The sequence below is a fragment of the Prionailurus bengalensis genome, chromosome B2, assembly GCF_016509475.1.
Source record: "Prionailurus bengalensis isolate Pbe53 chromosome B2, Fcat_Pben_1.1_paternal_pri, whole genome shotgun sequence".
Classification (NCBI taxonomy): domain Eukaryota; kingdom Metazoa; phylum Chordata; class Mammalia; order Carnivora; family Felidae; genus Prionailurus; species Prionailurus bengalensis.
In genome coordinates, this window is record NC_057349.1 from 129,842,770 (window position 1) to 129,859,356 (window position 16,587).

Here is a 16,587-nt window from a genome sequence, read left to right on the forward strand (position 1 = left end):
TTGGGAGATGTTCCCTCCCCTCCATCCTTACTGTCAGGATGCGAACACACGCTCCGTATTTCATACTGGACTATTACTTCACACCTCCCCGCTCAGTCTACTTGCCTCTTCTCTCACCTCCGAATTACTACCAGAGTCCTCTAACACCCTGATCAAAACCACCTTTTCCACTGCCCAGACTCATTACAATAAACAGACCCTTCAGGACAGAGGCTAAGGCCAGTTACAAGCTGCTTTCCTTTTTTGCCTCCACTTTGAGCCTCACCTGTTCCTCCTCCACTACTACCCTTTAGATTTGTGCGCCTTAAGGCCAAGGCTTCGGGCTTCCCCAGAACCTCATCTCTGTCCGCCTCCTGGTCCAGCGTATGGCTGTGTCTTTCTGAGAAGCCCTACCGACGCTCCTCATCAAGCAGCGGAGAACAGCTTCCTCCACCTGCACACCTCTGTCCAAGCACCTGCACTGCATTTTAATTGTGTTTGCATGACTATCTCCCCAGCACGGGTCTTTTCATCTTTGTGTTTTTATGCCTGGCATATTGTAGGACCACAGGAAATACTCGCTGAATGAACGAACTGACACTACATGCAAAACTGTCATAGAAAACCGCATTAAACCCTGCAGTGTGCAAGGCTAATGTGCATCCACATTCTGCATCCATTTTCCCTTGTGGTCTCTGGTCAGAGGGCTAGCAAAGCCACTTAAAGGTATGTGTCGAAGTACATACCTTTTCTAGAGCCTCTCACCTCATTAATTTATATCTGGAAATGAAGGCTTTGCCACAGTCTGGCTGCAAGCACTTGTAAGGTCGCTCCCTGGAGTGGGAATAATTGTGGATAGTGAACTTCTCCAGGGTGAGGAACGTCTTGCCACATAATTGGCAGGGATAGGTGGCCATGGGCTTTACTTCTCACACCTTCCTTTTCAGATGCGCTGACCAAATGCTGTGCCATTTAAGCACAAATGGAAGGATGGTGCTGAGCACATGAGCAGAGCCACGGCAGCCTGAACTCCAGACCAGGGGAGAGGCAGCGTCGTGGTCCTGGGCCTGGTTCTACCCAGACATGGGCCTCTCAGTTACCATGAGCTTTGCTTCCTGCTTTCCCACATCCCAATTTATAGATGCAGTCTCAGGCTGGGAGAATGTCGGAGGCACAGATGAGGTTCCAGGAGCATCACCAGAGCTGGGGCATCTTCTGGATCGCCAGACTGGCTGCGGAGAGAACAACAGTGTTCTTGTATTAGCTTGTATTGGACAAGAGTGCTCTTCCTCTCCTCCCAGCTCAGCATCGACTACCCAGAATCCACATATTACTTTCAATGGCTCCAATGCAGCACCCGAGTCTCTGTCCTCCCCTCATGTGCTTCGGGAGGTCCTTCTGCACATAAATCCTCCCAAGTGGCGAGGAGGCAAGCACACAGTGTTCTGATGGTAGGTGAAGCACACTTTCCTTTTGACAGAGACAGCTCTTTCCATCGACTAAGGTGTGCGTTACCTACTTCAGATCATGACTTCAGGTCAGTGTGAGGCTCAGCCAACCAATTCAAAGGAAAAAAAACCAAAAATCTCCCCCATGTGTTAGAGTGTTTTATCGGTACAGAAATAAAAGTCATCTCTGCTTATTCAAACCTTGGGCTGTCTTCACCCATGGTTAGCATAACATACGTTGTTTATCACACCTGTTTAAACTTCCAGGGGAGGAGATGAAATAATTTGTATACATCCAAGTTAATTTGTTTATAAGGTTGCCATGCTGAAGATCTCAACAGCGTGATGTAAACAAAATGTGAATAAAACCAGTTTAGTTCACTCATGTGCCTTTGGAGGGGAGACAGAATATTCCCACGGAAACAAAAATGATGGCTCAGGCTGCAGTCAGAGGTGTGGGTAGCATCCTCTTGTAAACTGTTCTACTGATCTCTTCCCCTTTTGTTTCTGGGGACCTTTCCTCATTCCCCAGCCCCACTCTGGAGGGCCAACTACTCGTTAGTAAGGCCACTTCTAGAAGGTGGGCCTGCTGCCTCAACCTGTCTCAAACCAACCTTCCAACCCAGGCAAAGTCACCCCAATCCATGCTCTTCTTCTTCTACCAATGCGCCACCATTTGAGGAGCCTTAAGAGTCTCGGGCAGTCATGAACAATGCAGAAAAAACCCTGGCTACCTAGAATCCTGTGCTTCTCTAGAGAGAGTAATTCTCAGGCAAGTGGATGCTAACCTTTCAGTTGCCATACTTAAAAAAAAAAAAAAAGTACTATATGTTTACATTAAACACACTGGAGTAGCTTGTATGCAGGCCAGTCTTTTCTGAGCTTTGCCAAATAAGCAGGGCACCCGCAGCAAAGTGACCAATCACAGCAGGTCCTCAAGGGCCCGTTTCCTGCATGCATTCATTTACTGCCCAGTCTTTAGAGATGCTCCTTGTTGTTAAAAGTTTTTACTTACCTTTTCACAGTTACTTTCAGGTAAGAAGGCTGGAGTCTAGCTAGGTCAAATTTATTACAACAACAGTCTAAGCATCTTTAAACCTACCAGCTCACAGCACACATACACAGAAAGAGAGATACCCCTTTTCCAGCAGACAAAACCTAGAGCAGACTTCTTGTGTCCCTCATCAGCTAGCTCGGATGTTTGCAGACACTGCTCAGAGCTCGGCAGGAGCCAGCACCAGGCAGAGAGCCCTCCCCCTGTGCCCCGCCTGCTCGGAACCCTCAGAGCTGACACGCAGGCTTTGAGCCGAAGCTTCAGCGCTGATCCAAAACTGGGGACGCGGGCGCTCTCAGCCAGCATCTTGGCACCAAAACTTCCTTCTGATGGCAGCACGCACACGCCTTGTTCCTCTGTCACCAAGTGTGACTTGAACTGAGCCCCTCTTCCCCAACTCCTTGTTCCCGCACAGTACTGCAGCTCATGCCTGAGGCCCTACTCTGAGGCATCCCCAACGAGCGTGGCCACAGACAAAATGATTCCTTCCAGGAATGCCATCCTGCGTGGCCGAGTTTTTGCTGCCAGGTCTCATGACGTGTCCCACTTCCCATCCAGCCAAAGTCTGGCTGCAATACTGGCCCAGCTATAAGAGGCATAGAATTTATCATCACCATTAAATGTCCTCATTCATTTGAAATTTCTGTGTTCCAAGGCTATCAAAAAACATTAAAATGTAAACATAATATGAAGTTTGAAATTCATCTTTTCCTTGTTCTCATGATGGCTGAACTCAAAATAGCACCAGTCCCTCAGGAGGAGAGCCGGTGTGGTGGAGGGATTTGCTCTCTCTCTCTCCCCCGCCAATCCCCTGCATGTACACTAAATTCATTCTCCACATTCTTGCTGAGAGATGACCAGTACGTCCAAGAGAACTTTCTGTGATGACGGAAGTGTCTCATATATGTCGGCTACTGAACACTCAAAACGTGACTCTGAGAAACCGAAATTTTTGTTGAAATGTAAATAGCCCCGTGTGGCTAGTGGCTGCTGTATGAGACGGCACAACTCAGTTCCACACTTGAGAGCAAGAAAGGCAAGGTTCTGCTTTCCTTCAGACACAACTGTGCTGATTCACCCTCAGGTGTTTCCCTGAAGTGTGGGAGCGATTCGTGTAGATCCAGCCACTTGTTCTATGAATACAGTGGAAAGATTCCCCAGTTCAAATTCTAGCTTGTCCACTTGTCGGCTACATCTTGAGTCTGTTTCCTTATTTGTGATACCACCTGATGCATATAATGGGCTGCTGGGGACAACCAACTGGAACAACAGGGATCTGAAATATGCAGTAATCTAAAAACATACCACACAAGTATAAGTTGTTTATGAAACACTGGGATTAAGAGCAGAAGCCATCAGCTGCACAAGTGGCACAGGGTTCTAGCCACTCAGCTACGGCCATGATAGAAAAACTCACGTTCTCTCCCTCTGTGTGACCCACCATCCGCTATTCACAGTGGGAGGAACCAGTAGTCTGGATAACACAACATGCTCACACACGCAGAAAGACCTATAACCTTGGCAAGTCAAAATCGGCATTCTTTGTTCCTCAACAGATACCAACTTTGACTGATGGCTTACCAACAGACCAAGAATATGAAGGAAAAGTAGTATTTATTCCATTTAGACTTAACAAAAAGTGACTGCCCTTTAGCACTAAATAAAATTTTCCCAGATCAACTTTCCAGCCACTTCCCTAGATTCCAAAGTCCACCAGTCATGGACATCATTACCTACATTTCCCTTGGGCCTTTGAAGACAGTGGGTATATAATCAGGGATTTACAGACACAGCAGATTTTATTTAAATGTGACACACATTTCCTCACTTTGTTCCACGTGGAACTTTCAAACAATAACAAACATCACTTAAACATTTTTATACACATTTAACTCATTTCATGAGTGTCTCTTCACAATCCCTGATGTGTTTTTAGGTCCATGTGTTAAATACGCCTAGCCCAACACTAACTGGCCTTCAAATGTCAAACTGAATTAATTATACTATAATTAACATTCTTTAAGTCTTTTTGAACGATGAATTCAAATTCACAAATGGTTTTAACGTTTCTTTCACCATAACTGTGTATTTCATTAATGTGGACCTTCAAACATAAATATTTACACTGTGTTCATGATACTATCACAAACTCCTATAAAAATAGTCTTTCTCAACAGACTATAAATTCATTGTGGCCGAGGATCAAAGCCTAGCTATTTTTAAAAAAATAAACCGTGTGGATAATACAGCGTCCCCCATCACCATGTACTTGACCAGTACGGGCTGGCTGCCGCTGATTCCAATCTTTGGTTGAAACCTGATGCGCTTTCTGGCCACATCCTTGAAACAGACTCGTGATTAACTTTCTATTATCTGGCAAACCACCAACAATCCTAACAGAACTGACAAAGGGATGGTCCTGATGATAATCAGTCTATATTCTGTGACCTGAAATACAGATGGCATTTGAGTCTTAAATACGGTAATATTTCAACACCTGTCACCCTGGAAAGATAGTAAGTCTTCCCCCAAAACATCTCAGGACATAATTTTCAATCCCCTTGATTCTAAAAATACTGCGTGAGTGATACAGATCTGCCACTATGCCAAAGAAGGCTTGTGCCATCTGCTTCATTCTGTTCATGCTGATTATTTTGGGGAGGAGTGAGGATCAGATTGGAATAAGAACATATATATATGGCAACAGCTAGGAAAGACTGTGTTCCCTGAGAGCGAGTGGTATACTACAGTAGAGGTCAGAGCACAAGTGTAGTTCTAGGATGTCCCCAGTGCTGCGTAACACAAGCATCTAATAGGGGACGACAAATGTTCTACAACATTCTCAAAATAAACTATGACTTCTGGCTTCTATTTCCATTGTCCCCAGTGACACAATGCAAGACCCATTTCTGAGAGGAAACTGAATTTCCATTTTTAATCTTCTAACATGGGTACTCCAAGCTCTTTTTTTGACTCCATTCATCATCACTCCTTGTGGATAAGAAGGTTCTGCTCCAAACATTTCCCTGTGTCTCATAGACCCCTAACTTGGGATTGTTTTTATACAAATGAGTTAAAACCAGTTTTAGAAGGGCTTCTATAAAAGTTCTCTTTTCTTTTTATACACGCAAAACATGAAAACAGCCCATCATGGAGCAGGGTAAGTGGAACTTCATTGCTTGTTTGAGCTCTAAGAGCCCTCTGTAGAGAGTGCGCTTCTCTTAGTATCAGTTCTTTGAAGGACTTTGGTAGTGAGTTTCTAACCTCAATGAACAAAACTATCCATAAACATCAACAAGATAAAGAAGATTCTCAGAACCTCTGGGTAGTCGTTAATTGCTTATTACGCACATGCACTGTAGAATTTGTTAGGTACTGTATCTGAGCAAGCACGACAGAAGAGTTGGGGCTCAGTATATGTCTGATCAGCAAAACAGGTGCTCACGGGGCAGGACTAACTTGGTTGAGGATGACAGATGTGAGGCCTTGATAAGTACCTCACCACATGGCTGTGGCTGGGTTTTCACTCTTAACCTACAGCAGGGGGTTATAAGTGGCTCCGAATTCTCTGAAATTCTGTATAAAATTAGGAGGCATGTACGCTGGAGTTCTTATGGGGGGAGGGGCCATGGCTTTCTTCAGATATTCTAAGGGGTCCTAGATTCAAACAGGTTAAAGGTCACTGACTTAGATGAAAACAGAGGAAATCCCTCTTGGTGCTATCAATTCAGTTTATTCATAAAGTCATTGATATTTCCTAATCTGTGGGCCATATATTTTGTGCCTCAATCACTGCATGTTATCAGGTTAATGTAAAAAAAAAAACAAAACAAACCCAAAAAGGTCCTATAATAATGTTCTTCTGAAATTCAAGCAGTAAACAACTTGTATAAATTTCATTTCAAATATGGCCTCAGGGGCACCTGGCTGGCTCAGTAAAGCACGTGACTCTGGATCTTGGGGCTGTGAGTTTGAGCCCCATGTTGGGCAAAGAGATTAAATAAAAAAATTAAAAAACAAATAGGTGAAAAAAAACAAATATGGCTACAGATGATAAATTCAACCATCACGTAAGACAGGGCTACATTTTGAATACAGGGAAGACTACCCTCAAAATTATAGGGGTTCATTTGTCAGCATCTCTAAAAATCTTTTATATAAAAAATATGTGTATTTATCTTCTTTAATGTTGTAATATATTATCACTAAAATCCGCTAACACCTGAGCTGCCAGCACATGGAATGAACTCATAAGGAGGATCCACAGGCTTGTCACCCCCTTGTGTGTGCACCTCTCTCCCACAGTGGCCCAATGGCTACCGGGACTGCAGGTCGATTTACATGCTATTTCATTAGCGTGCCCCGTTCTGTCACGCTTCTGTGTTTTCCACACGATGCCCCTTCCTAGAATGGTCCTCCCACCCCCTGCCCACCTGGCACCTGGCAAACTCTTCCTTCTCCCTGTCACTCCCAGGCAGAGGAATGAGCTCCTTTCCTGCATAGGGAGATGGTGGACCTGAGAGGAACGGATTTGAAAGTCCAGCTGAAACCCTACAGACTTGGGCTCAGGAGGTTGCAGTGGAGAGAAAAGCAGATCACTGAAAACCATGGCTAACTGAGAGCAAAATCTGTTTGGTGAGAACCTACCTCCACAAAAAGTTCTTCTGTGTACTTCCAGAATTACATATTCAACAGCCTATTAGATATTAGACATCTCCACCTTAACACATTGGAAACCATTTGTTCTCATCTGGTGGGAAGCACCCACTGACTGACCTTGCCCCTCTGTTCTGTTCTGGGAGCACCACCGGCCACCTGCTGAACAATCAAGTTTGCTGCCTACTGACTTTTAAACTGCTACCTTGAGAGACTTAGCTTTGTTAACTCAATGACTCAGCTCTTATTTTCTTAGAAACAAGGCCTAAAATAAACAAGAAAGCCAAAGTGACTTATTTAATATTCAGAGAGAAAAAAAAACGAGAAAGCTCTCTGGTCGACTATACCACAGCTTTAGAACATCAAATCTATGCTATTTTCTAGACTTAGAAAATGTCAGTAAGGGGCTCCTGGGTGGCTCAGTGGGTTAAGTGTCAGACTTCGGCTCAGGTCATGATCTCACAGTTTGTGGGTTCGAGCCCCCGTTAGGGTTCTGTGCTGACAGCTCAGAGCCCGGAGCCTGCTTCAGATTTTGTGTGTGTGTGTGTGTGTGTGTGTGTGTGTGTGTGTGTCTCTGCCCCTCCCCTGTCGCTGTCTCTCTCTCAAAAATAATAAACATTAACAAAAAAAGAAGAAGAAAATGTCAATAAGGACAGGGTGCTAACTTTCTATTTACAGATAGCTGGGAAAAATCCAGTGGAAGATGGCAAACTGAATAAAAGTATGTAGTTCTAGTCTCTCCTGAAACGCTACTAAAACAGTATTAGTGAGATTTTTTCAAATACAGCCTAAGATAACAGGAAAGGAGAAAACTACCACAAAATATGGGAAGCTGGGAAGCAGGTAAACCAGCAGTAACTGGCTTTGCAGTCATAAGAAAGCTCAGTGCTAAGCCAGTCATGAAAAGCTGTGAAGCAACTTGATTGACCCTGCAGAACCCATTAAGAGTCTCAGAAATGTGGGCACTAGGGAACTCTGGAGGTGGGGATGAGAGTGGGTGTACAAACACAAAGAGTGGGAACGTCTGTGGGGAAGCATGCAGCGCTCTGACCCCTCCCGGTAGAGGGCATGGGGGCGGGGCACTCTGCGGAAACAGGGAATGAAGGGAAGTTTGTATATTTGCCTTATTTGGCGACCAGGCCCATCCCCTCCAGGGTAGGAGACTGAAGGAGTCTTCTCTGGGAAAGCTGACCGGCCCAAGAGAAAAGAGTTAATTACAAGGACAAATGGCAGGCCCCGGGTTTACCTGCATTAACCTACAACAAGCCCTAGTGAAGTACACAAAGCTTCCATCAGCTTTTTAATGGCTCCACTCATAAATCAGCAGGCAGCTGAGGATCACCAGAAACCAGAAGAAAGCATCTAATACAAAAAACTGACAGAATAAATAGAAAAAAGCAGCTGGGATGAAGACGATGACTCTACGGGGAAAAGAAAACTTAAAAAACAACTATAAATACCTGAGAGAGGGAGAGAGATCCCTAAAAGAAGAAATACACATACACAGATACAAACACATTTTTTTAAGAAAACAAAAGAAAAGGCAGTAGCAAGAGCCAGACAGGGGCAGGGATTTGAGTCAAACTTGCTAGGGGAGCATCTGAGAATCTGCAGAAACTCCTCTGATATCTTATGTTTGCCAGTGTGGCTTATCTTGAGGGTACCTGCTATTTTTACATGTTTGCTCCTCCTAATGCTCACTAGTGATTAACACCATGAAGCAACCTTTTATAAGCCAGCTAATATAACCCAGAGACTAATTAACAGTAAAACCATTCATAGGCTAAATAGTTGAAATATGCACTGTTAAACTTAGAAACAGTAAAGAGGAGGTAATTTTTAAGTTAATGAAACAGCTGATTATCTTCATTATATGATAAATACCTATTAAACACTGCACCTTGTTAAACATTTGTACTAGAAGTGGACCTATAATAAAGCTATAAAAAGAGATGACAGGTGTAAAATTGGAATGGAGTAAAATCCTTCATTATTTATAGATGACTGTCTACATAGATTCCAAAGAATCCATACACAGAATAGAATTAGAAAGCTTGGCAAATACTCAGTTATGAAAAATCAAAATACAAAAGGAACTATTTCTAAATGCCAGCAAACAAAAATAAAATTAAAAATGCCATATACATTTGCCACAAAACAAAGATCTAGGAATAAATCTAATCACAAATGTACCATATATTTATGGAGCAATTATAAAGCTATACTGAAAGACATTACAGAAGAGCTAAATAAATAGAGAAATATACCATGTTCATGAATAGGGAAATATAGATAGAATTATTGTAACATCAGTTCTTTCCATATTATTAATTCGAAGAAGTGCTAATAAAAATTCAACAGGATTCTTTGTTAGAACTCTTACCATTTTAAATTTTATATGGAAAAAGAAAAGTCCAAGAACAGCCAAGAACTTCCCAGTCCTACTGGATCATACTCATCAACATATAAACAGACCACGGTATCTCCCAAAGAAGAAAAAGGTAGGAGATAACAAATACAACAAATGGAAGTTGTTTTTTTTTTTTTAAAGCTACCATAATTAAGGCAGGATGACCTACTAAGGCACAGAATTAGACAAGTGGACCAATAGAGTAGAATGAATAGCCAAGAAACAGACCCACCCTTGTATGGAAACAATATATTACAGGGCTGGGACTGCAATCACTGGGGAGAGAATAGACTACTTAATAACTGGTTATCCATAGGAAAAATAAGGAAATTGGATTCCTATCATACATCATATATAAAAAGTCTTGACAGGTTATAAGCTTAATGTTTAAACAAAACTTTAAAACTGCAATCAGGAATGAAAAATAAGGGGTGCCTGGGTGTCTCAGTCAGTTAAGCATCCAACTTCGGCTCAGGTCATGATCTCGGAGTTCTTTAGTTTGAGCCCCCCATAGGGCTCTGTGCTAAAAAAACAGCTCAGAGCCTAAAGCTGCTTAAGATTCTGTGTCTCTCTCCCTCTCTCTCTGCCCCTCCCCCACTCACACTCACAACGGGAAGGGCAGAAATATAGGAATCTAAGTTTCAAGAAGACCAAGAGGAGCCAAACCACAAGAAGCAAGGACAACCCAGGGCTGATACCAGGGGGCTGAGCAACAGGAACCCATTATAAGCAGTGGACTTGTCATCAGATCATACTTTGTGACAATAATAATGGCAGAAATATGAAAGATCTATTGGAGACTGGTGAGACCAGGAATAGTGAGGCCATTTTAGCTTCTGCCGCATCTCAGAAGAGATAACAGTCACCTGGAAAGAAGAGAGGGTAGGTTGAAATGACAGTAAACAGACTGGTTAGATTAGGATTTAGGTGAGGTCATCAGAGGAAAGAGGTGACTGTGACGGTGGTGAAGGAAAGGAAGGAGGAGTCCCAGAAGAAAAGCCCAGCAAAACATATGCGTCAGGAATTTAGTTTTGGACATGTTATCCTTAGTATTAGACAAGCTAATCTTCTCTGTATCACTCCAATTTTAGTATATGTGCTGCCGAAGTGAGCACTGGTTTCAAACATCTTGAATCTCCTGGTGCCTAATGGGCATTCAGGCTCGTGAGGAGACCTAGGACATGAAGGAGGAGCTGAGGCACTTTTCTAGACCAAATTAACAGCAAATGACACCCTTTGGTTACTGGCTTCTGTAAGGACCCCAATAGCTCAAGTCTTTGGTTGCCCAGTGTACTAAAAGAAAGTAGGTTCTTTACAGGTGGGAACCTTTCCTTGTTATATTGTGTTTGGCAGATTGAAAATCTATCTAACCTATTTAACAGTCAAGGCTAACCCTTCTGAGTCTACATGGAATGGGGTGAAGAAGGTAGGAAGAGAAGGTGTAGAAGTAAGTAGAAAATGCCACTCGAACTCTGTCTCAGCTGGACTAGGAGGAAGCCCCAAGCAGCAATGGAAAAGGCAGAAGCCTAGGAACATGAGCCTCAAAGAGCCACAGAAGATGAAGAGAAGCCACACTACCATGGGGAAAAGGACCGATGACCAGGGAGCCAGGATCCATCATCACTGCAGAGGCCCCTCTCTGAAGCTGGGGCAGGGCAAGTAAAGGGGTGGGGGGGGGGGCGGGGGAAGGGGGGGGGGGAAAGGGGGCTTGCACAGCTCGGGATTCCCCAGACAGGGCCAAAGCACTTCCCCAGAATGGGTCACTGTGCATGGTACTTAAATCTTCCACTCCCTTCCTCTCCCCACCACATACATGATATTTTTAAATTCAAACATTTAGGAAGAAACATCAAATGTCCACAAACAAGCAGAACAGGCATGTGTATACAGAGAGATAGTGTGAGGTCCAGGGATGGTTCTCAAGCATAGACAGAACAGACCTGATTTCACAAAGACTACTAACGAACTCCAGGTAGCATGGTAGGGATGAGAAGCGGACAGCAGTCCTGAAATCCAGACGAGAGCTTCTGGGATTAGGAGAAGATTTTCTAGTCATTAAAGTCAGCGGTGGGGACTATTCTTTTTTGACAGCTGAAAATAGATCCCCCTCCTCCCTCCCAACACACCCTTTGCGCCAGGCCGCTAGGCCTTTTTAGGGTATGCTTCTACAGCTGACAGCCAGTGATCTCTTTTCCTGGGTCTCTAAGAGGAGGGCGCAGAGGAACCAAAACTTACCTAATTAGCAGCAGGGCCTATTGTCCTAATACGGTTACCATTCTAGGGAAAAGAAAAGCCTGGTCCCTTCCCAGGAAGTGTGTGAGGGTAAAGGCGTACACTGAGAAAAGAAAGAAGAAAAGCATACTAGTCACACTGATGACGGGAAGCCAGATCCATGAGTCAAAAATCTCTTGAGAGCAACATAAAAGCTACAGGAGGTCTGGAAAAGATGCTCATGACTTAGGTGGACTATTTGATCCTGAAACAGCACTATCTCTAAATAAACAGAAAAAGGCCTGCAAACAGGTACCTAGGTGTCAGCAAAGTATCTCTGGGTGGCAGACTTAGACATGGCTTCAGTTCATTCTTTCTGAAAGTCTGTACTTGCTAAATTTTGATACTGGCCAGTCAGGCGAACCTAGGAGCACATGAGGAGGGCGAGGTGGCCTTTAGACAGAGGGAAGAACACTAAGCAGAGGCCTGCAGCAGCACAGGGGCAGCCTGGCCCAAAGTCCGGCAGGAAGGCAGGTGTGAGGATAAAGGGAGGAGGCAGTGCCCTGAGCAGCAGGCAGAGGAACAACAGGGGCTGTCCTAGAAGGAGCTGGGGGCCGGTGAAAGTGAGGATGTTTCCATCAGAGGGATTCCTTCACACAGGAAAAGCCTCACAAGTACTCACTTATTCCTCTCCACCAGGGGCAACTCCCTTACCCTGGGGGAACAGCAGTTAAAAGTACTATTCGGAAATTCTACCTGGCTCTTTTTACACACAATGAGCCTGGGACCAAATGTGATTACCCAAATGGACACAAATGTAAAGCACCCTGCTTACAATGCAGTTGACAAATGACAGCATACAGTCTTTTTCCCCCTAAGCTTTTTCAACAAATGAGCATCCAGAACTCACTTTACTGTGACCTGTCTTCATACTTAAGGGAAAAAGGTAAAATCGCCACACCTCTTCCGGAGCTCACTCCTCCTTCTTCTAGAAGGGTGTCTGCCCACCTGTGAGGACACATGCCCTATATTTATCAGACAGAATGACCCCACAATGCCAGAGTGAGAATTTTCTCTTTCCCTTTCCATACCACATCCAAAAGATCCAAACAATGCAGAGCAAACTGTTCATCCAGAAATGCTTAATTTGAAATGTAAAAAAATGTACCACTGGCCCTTTAAAATGATTCCAATTGTTGACTTTTTTCTTTTTAAGATGATACACATTTCATCGGGTTTCCATTTTAAAAGGCGCGGGCTCTGGACAGACAAGGCAACTTGTCCCAGTTCTTGCACTGGCCTCTCTGAAAGGGAGAAAGGAATGTCGGGGGAAATGGGGGCGAAAGCTTCAGAAGAGAGGAACACTGGCAAGCAGGGCCGCCTCTCCTTTTCACCTTAAGTCTTTTCTCTCCCCCCATTCACAGCTTTAGGTCCTTTGTTTGTTTAACAAACCATTACAATCATACCCAGTTCAATGGGGAGGAATGTGAACTCTCTAAGTAGCTGTCCTCGTAATCCACATGTGTGGTCCAGCCCACAGCCCATCCCAGGGGCTTCAGTGTGCGGTTCTGTGCTCCCGGCCCCTGGAGGCCAGGCACCTTGCTCACAATGAGCCCAATTTCCCCGGCCGCATGCTTGCTGCTCCTTCCCAGTAGCCTGTAGCGATGTCCCAAGTTGTTCCTCCTTTCCCCCTTGCCTAGCGACTGTACTGGCCGTCCTGTCCGGGCTTGTCCAGTTCAGCCTGAGACAGGCACTGCCTGGTGTGGCAGCCACCCCCTACCTTCTTCAGCCCACAGACTCACCACTGACACAGAGCCCATACATTCCAGGGTCTTCCTGGTCATCACGCCCAACTTCCAACCCAGCCCTCCGACGTCAATCACACGGTATACAGAAGACACAATGGCAAGAGTCCCCCTCCCCGCCTTTGCTGGAACTGTTAGTGCCTTGCTCAGTTCCTAGTAGATATATTGGCCACGTTGGGATGAATTTCAATGTCTTGGCCAATAAGTCAAAATAGCATTCAGTCAGATTATATTTCAAAGGGAACCAAAATACTACCTAGCAGAACGATATTCTAGGTCAAACTCCTAAAGCCCTCTGTCAGCCCTGCTAGATAGAAGGGCACCTTTATACCCATCCAATAGATGAAGAAACTGAGGTTTAGAGACTTACACTGTTTGTCCATAGGCCCTGACAAGATACTGCAAGTAATGTTCTGTACTAAGCAGAGTGCCTAGCACAGAGTGAGTGTCCCAGAAGTGTTAGCTTCCCTCAATACCATTATTGACAATAATGACGAGGATGACCAGGGGCCAAACCCAGATGGTCTGAGCTAAGCTAAGTGTTCTTCCTACTCATACCTCGCCATCCTTCCTAGTTACACTGTCTGCATGAGCAGCGGACTTCAGCATTTTACTACAGCGTTTCCAAGTAAAGCCTTGGAATCTGTGACTGGATCCCCTGGTGCCACTGGTATGTGACCAGCATCGTCCTCAAGCTAATCAGTTAACATGTTCCACAAAGAGGACTTTTCTTAGGTACACAAGTTAGGGCAAGGTACCTTTAAAACTTTTGAGCTGACAAAGCGCCCCACAGAAAACTCCACAGGTTTGTATGTATTACCACAGTCCGTGGATGGGGGACAGTAGAGGATATGAAAAGTTGCTGACTGCATCATCTGATTCCCTGAATTGTACAGCATACTAATGCTCCTCAAAAAACAAAAGGTTAGAAGAATTCTGTTCTAAGGTATTTGGCAGTTTGAGGCAGAAATGTATTTATTCCCTACCAGAAAGTTTAGAAACAAAAAATGTTTGTTTTTGAAAGAAAGAGAGAGAGAGAGAGAGACAGAGAGAGAGAGAGAGAGAGAGAGAGAGAGAGAGAGAATCCCAAGCAGGCTCCACGCTGTCAGCACAGAGCCTCACGTTGTGCTCAATCCCACGAACCGTGAGATCATGACCTGAGTCGAAATCAAGAAACAAATGCTTAACCAACCCAGGCACCTCTATACTAGAAGCTTTTTGAAGTACCTTGAATCTCCTTGACTGATTTTACTATGTGTTTCCAAGTAATTGTTAATAAACATGCCCAGGCAGAAATAATTTGAAGAAGCTTTCATTGTTTGCATACCTACTCGGTGACAGGAAACAACAGCTTCCAGGTGGTCATGGAGTCCCCTTGGAAGTTTGTCTGACGACTCAAACCTGTAACAAGAGATCTTGCACACCTTCAGTGAATGAAGCTAGGAAAACATTTCCCCCCATCATGTTGCAGCTTGAGCCTGACTTCAAGAGCACATACACACAATTGATGACTGACAGAGATTTCTGACTGCCCTTTCACGCATTTTCATTCACAGATCAATTTTAAGTGTTAAAATCCTGTAGTAGGATACCTCAACAGACACACAACCATTAATTTTTAAATGTCTCAGATCGACCATCTGGCCAAAGTCTTAAACATTTAGCTCATCTGACATATTTTAAAGGTATGATGAAGTTCATAATGCTGTAACTTAAAGGATTTTCAATCTTATATTACCTTGACCAAGATCTTTAAGTATTTATATTACAATTGGGTTAGAAAAACCCTGGAGTTTTCCCCTACTTTCTGCAAGTAGGGAAAATAACAAAACAAAACATGAAATTGTTTACATCAAATATTCAAAAGAGCACAGAGAGGAAATGGTATTTTTTTTAAAGCAACAGTATTAGAATACTATAAAACAGGTATGCAAATCTATGCAATAACAGAACCGGAAACAAATTGTGAACTGAAAAAAGCAATAACCAGCAGGCATTCATTTTCAACAAAAGCTTCAAATAAACATATAGATTCATCAGATGGTGAAAAGGCTGAGGTCTCCAAATTGAATACACAATTCAGTGGTTACCAAACCTGGCTATGCATTAGAATTGCCAGAGACATCTTTTAAAAATACAGATTCCGAGGCCACAGCACAAAGCAGCACAGAATGCCGTAACATCACTTTGGCACTGGGCATTCACGTTTTCACCAAGTTCTCCAGAGCCAAGTCCATGGCCAGCTTTGTACCACTGATCTCTGGTGAGCATTCGGAAACCAGTATCTCTATTCACCAATTAATTACAAAACTTGGCTTCTTCCAATTTAGGACTATTCCAACCAGTCAATTCTCATAGAGGGAAAGCTTTTTAGGATTTTCTTAACCAGCACAAAGGTAAGCTTACTATGAAACAAAGCCAATTATATCCTACCTATGTGGTTTATTCACTTGGTCGCCTGTTCTCTTAGTTTGATTAAAAAAAAAAAAAGCTATGTCTGTTTATTTTGTAGGAGAGCATTCCTTTTAAGTTAAAAATGGAAAAATGAAGATCATTTTTAGACAACCAAATTTGAAAAATAACCCATCACAATTCAGGAAAAAATCAGAGGTGAGTAGGACCTCTGAATTATCCAGAGAATTTGTTTTAAATGTATTCCTCACTTTGCATGTATAAACACTTCAACACATCATCTCATGGCCCATCTCTCTTCTCAAAATACCCACCATTTATCATGGTGATTTAATTGGGTGGTCTACAAAGGCCTGTATTAATTTTTTTTTTTTAAAGAGCTTTAAAAAAACACTGAGCAAGAGAGTAAAATTCTTCTGGAGGATTCTTCCTTTGCTTCTACTCATCTCACCAACGGACAATACCAATTTACAAATTCAGAGAGGCGAGGGCTCTCTTCTTCCCAAGGAAGGGCGCACATGACACGAGGTACGCAAACCAGGCAGTGGAGTGGCTTAGCTTCATTGTCGAAATATTCAAATGATCACTAAAAGAAAGCGATTCCTTTCTGAA

The 16,587-nt window shown here is 43.6% G+C and overlaps 1 protein-coding gene and 1 non-coding gene across 12 annotated transcripts in view; both read right to left on the minus strand.

The window, feature by feature from the left end:
* The window catches only part of PLAGL1 (PLAG1 like zinc finger 1), a 74,121-nt gene that overhangs the window by 6,365 nt on the left and 51,169 nt on the right, over window positions 1-16,587 (minus strand). For 5 of the 11 annotated variants that reach the window (XM_043592518.1, XM_043592515.1, XM_043592514.1 and 2 more), the window contains 2 exons: window positions 14,891-14,964; window positions 745-1,211 (listed from right to left, as the gene is read on the minus strand). In XM_043592518.1, coding sequence (XP_043448453.1) covers window positions 745-896 — 152 coding nt within the window. In that variant the 5' untranslated portion in view covers window positions 897-1,211; window positions 14,891-14,964. Of the gene's footprint in view, window positions 1-744; window positions 1,212-14,890; window positions 15,003-16,587 lie in introns of those variants that run through there. The other 6 variants (XM_043592522.1, XM_043592524.1, XM_043592523.1 and 3 more) reach the window with 4 other exon arrangements.
* LOC122490690 lies at window positions 10,554-10,662 on the minus strand. Its single transcript, XR_006299224.1, has one exon. It is a non-coding gene; the product is annotated as a U6 spliceosomal RNA (small nuclear RNA).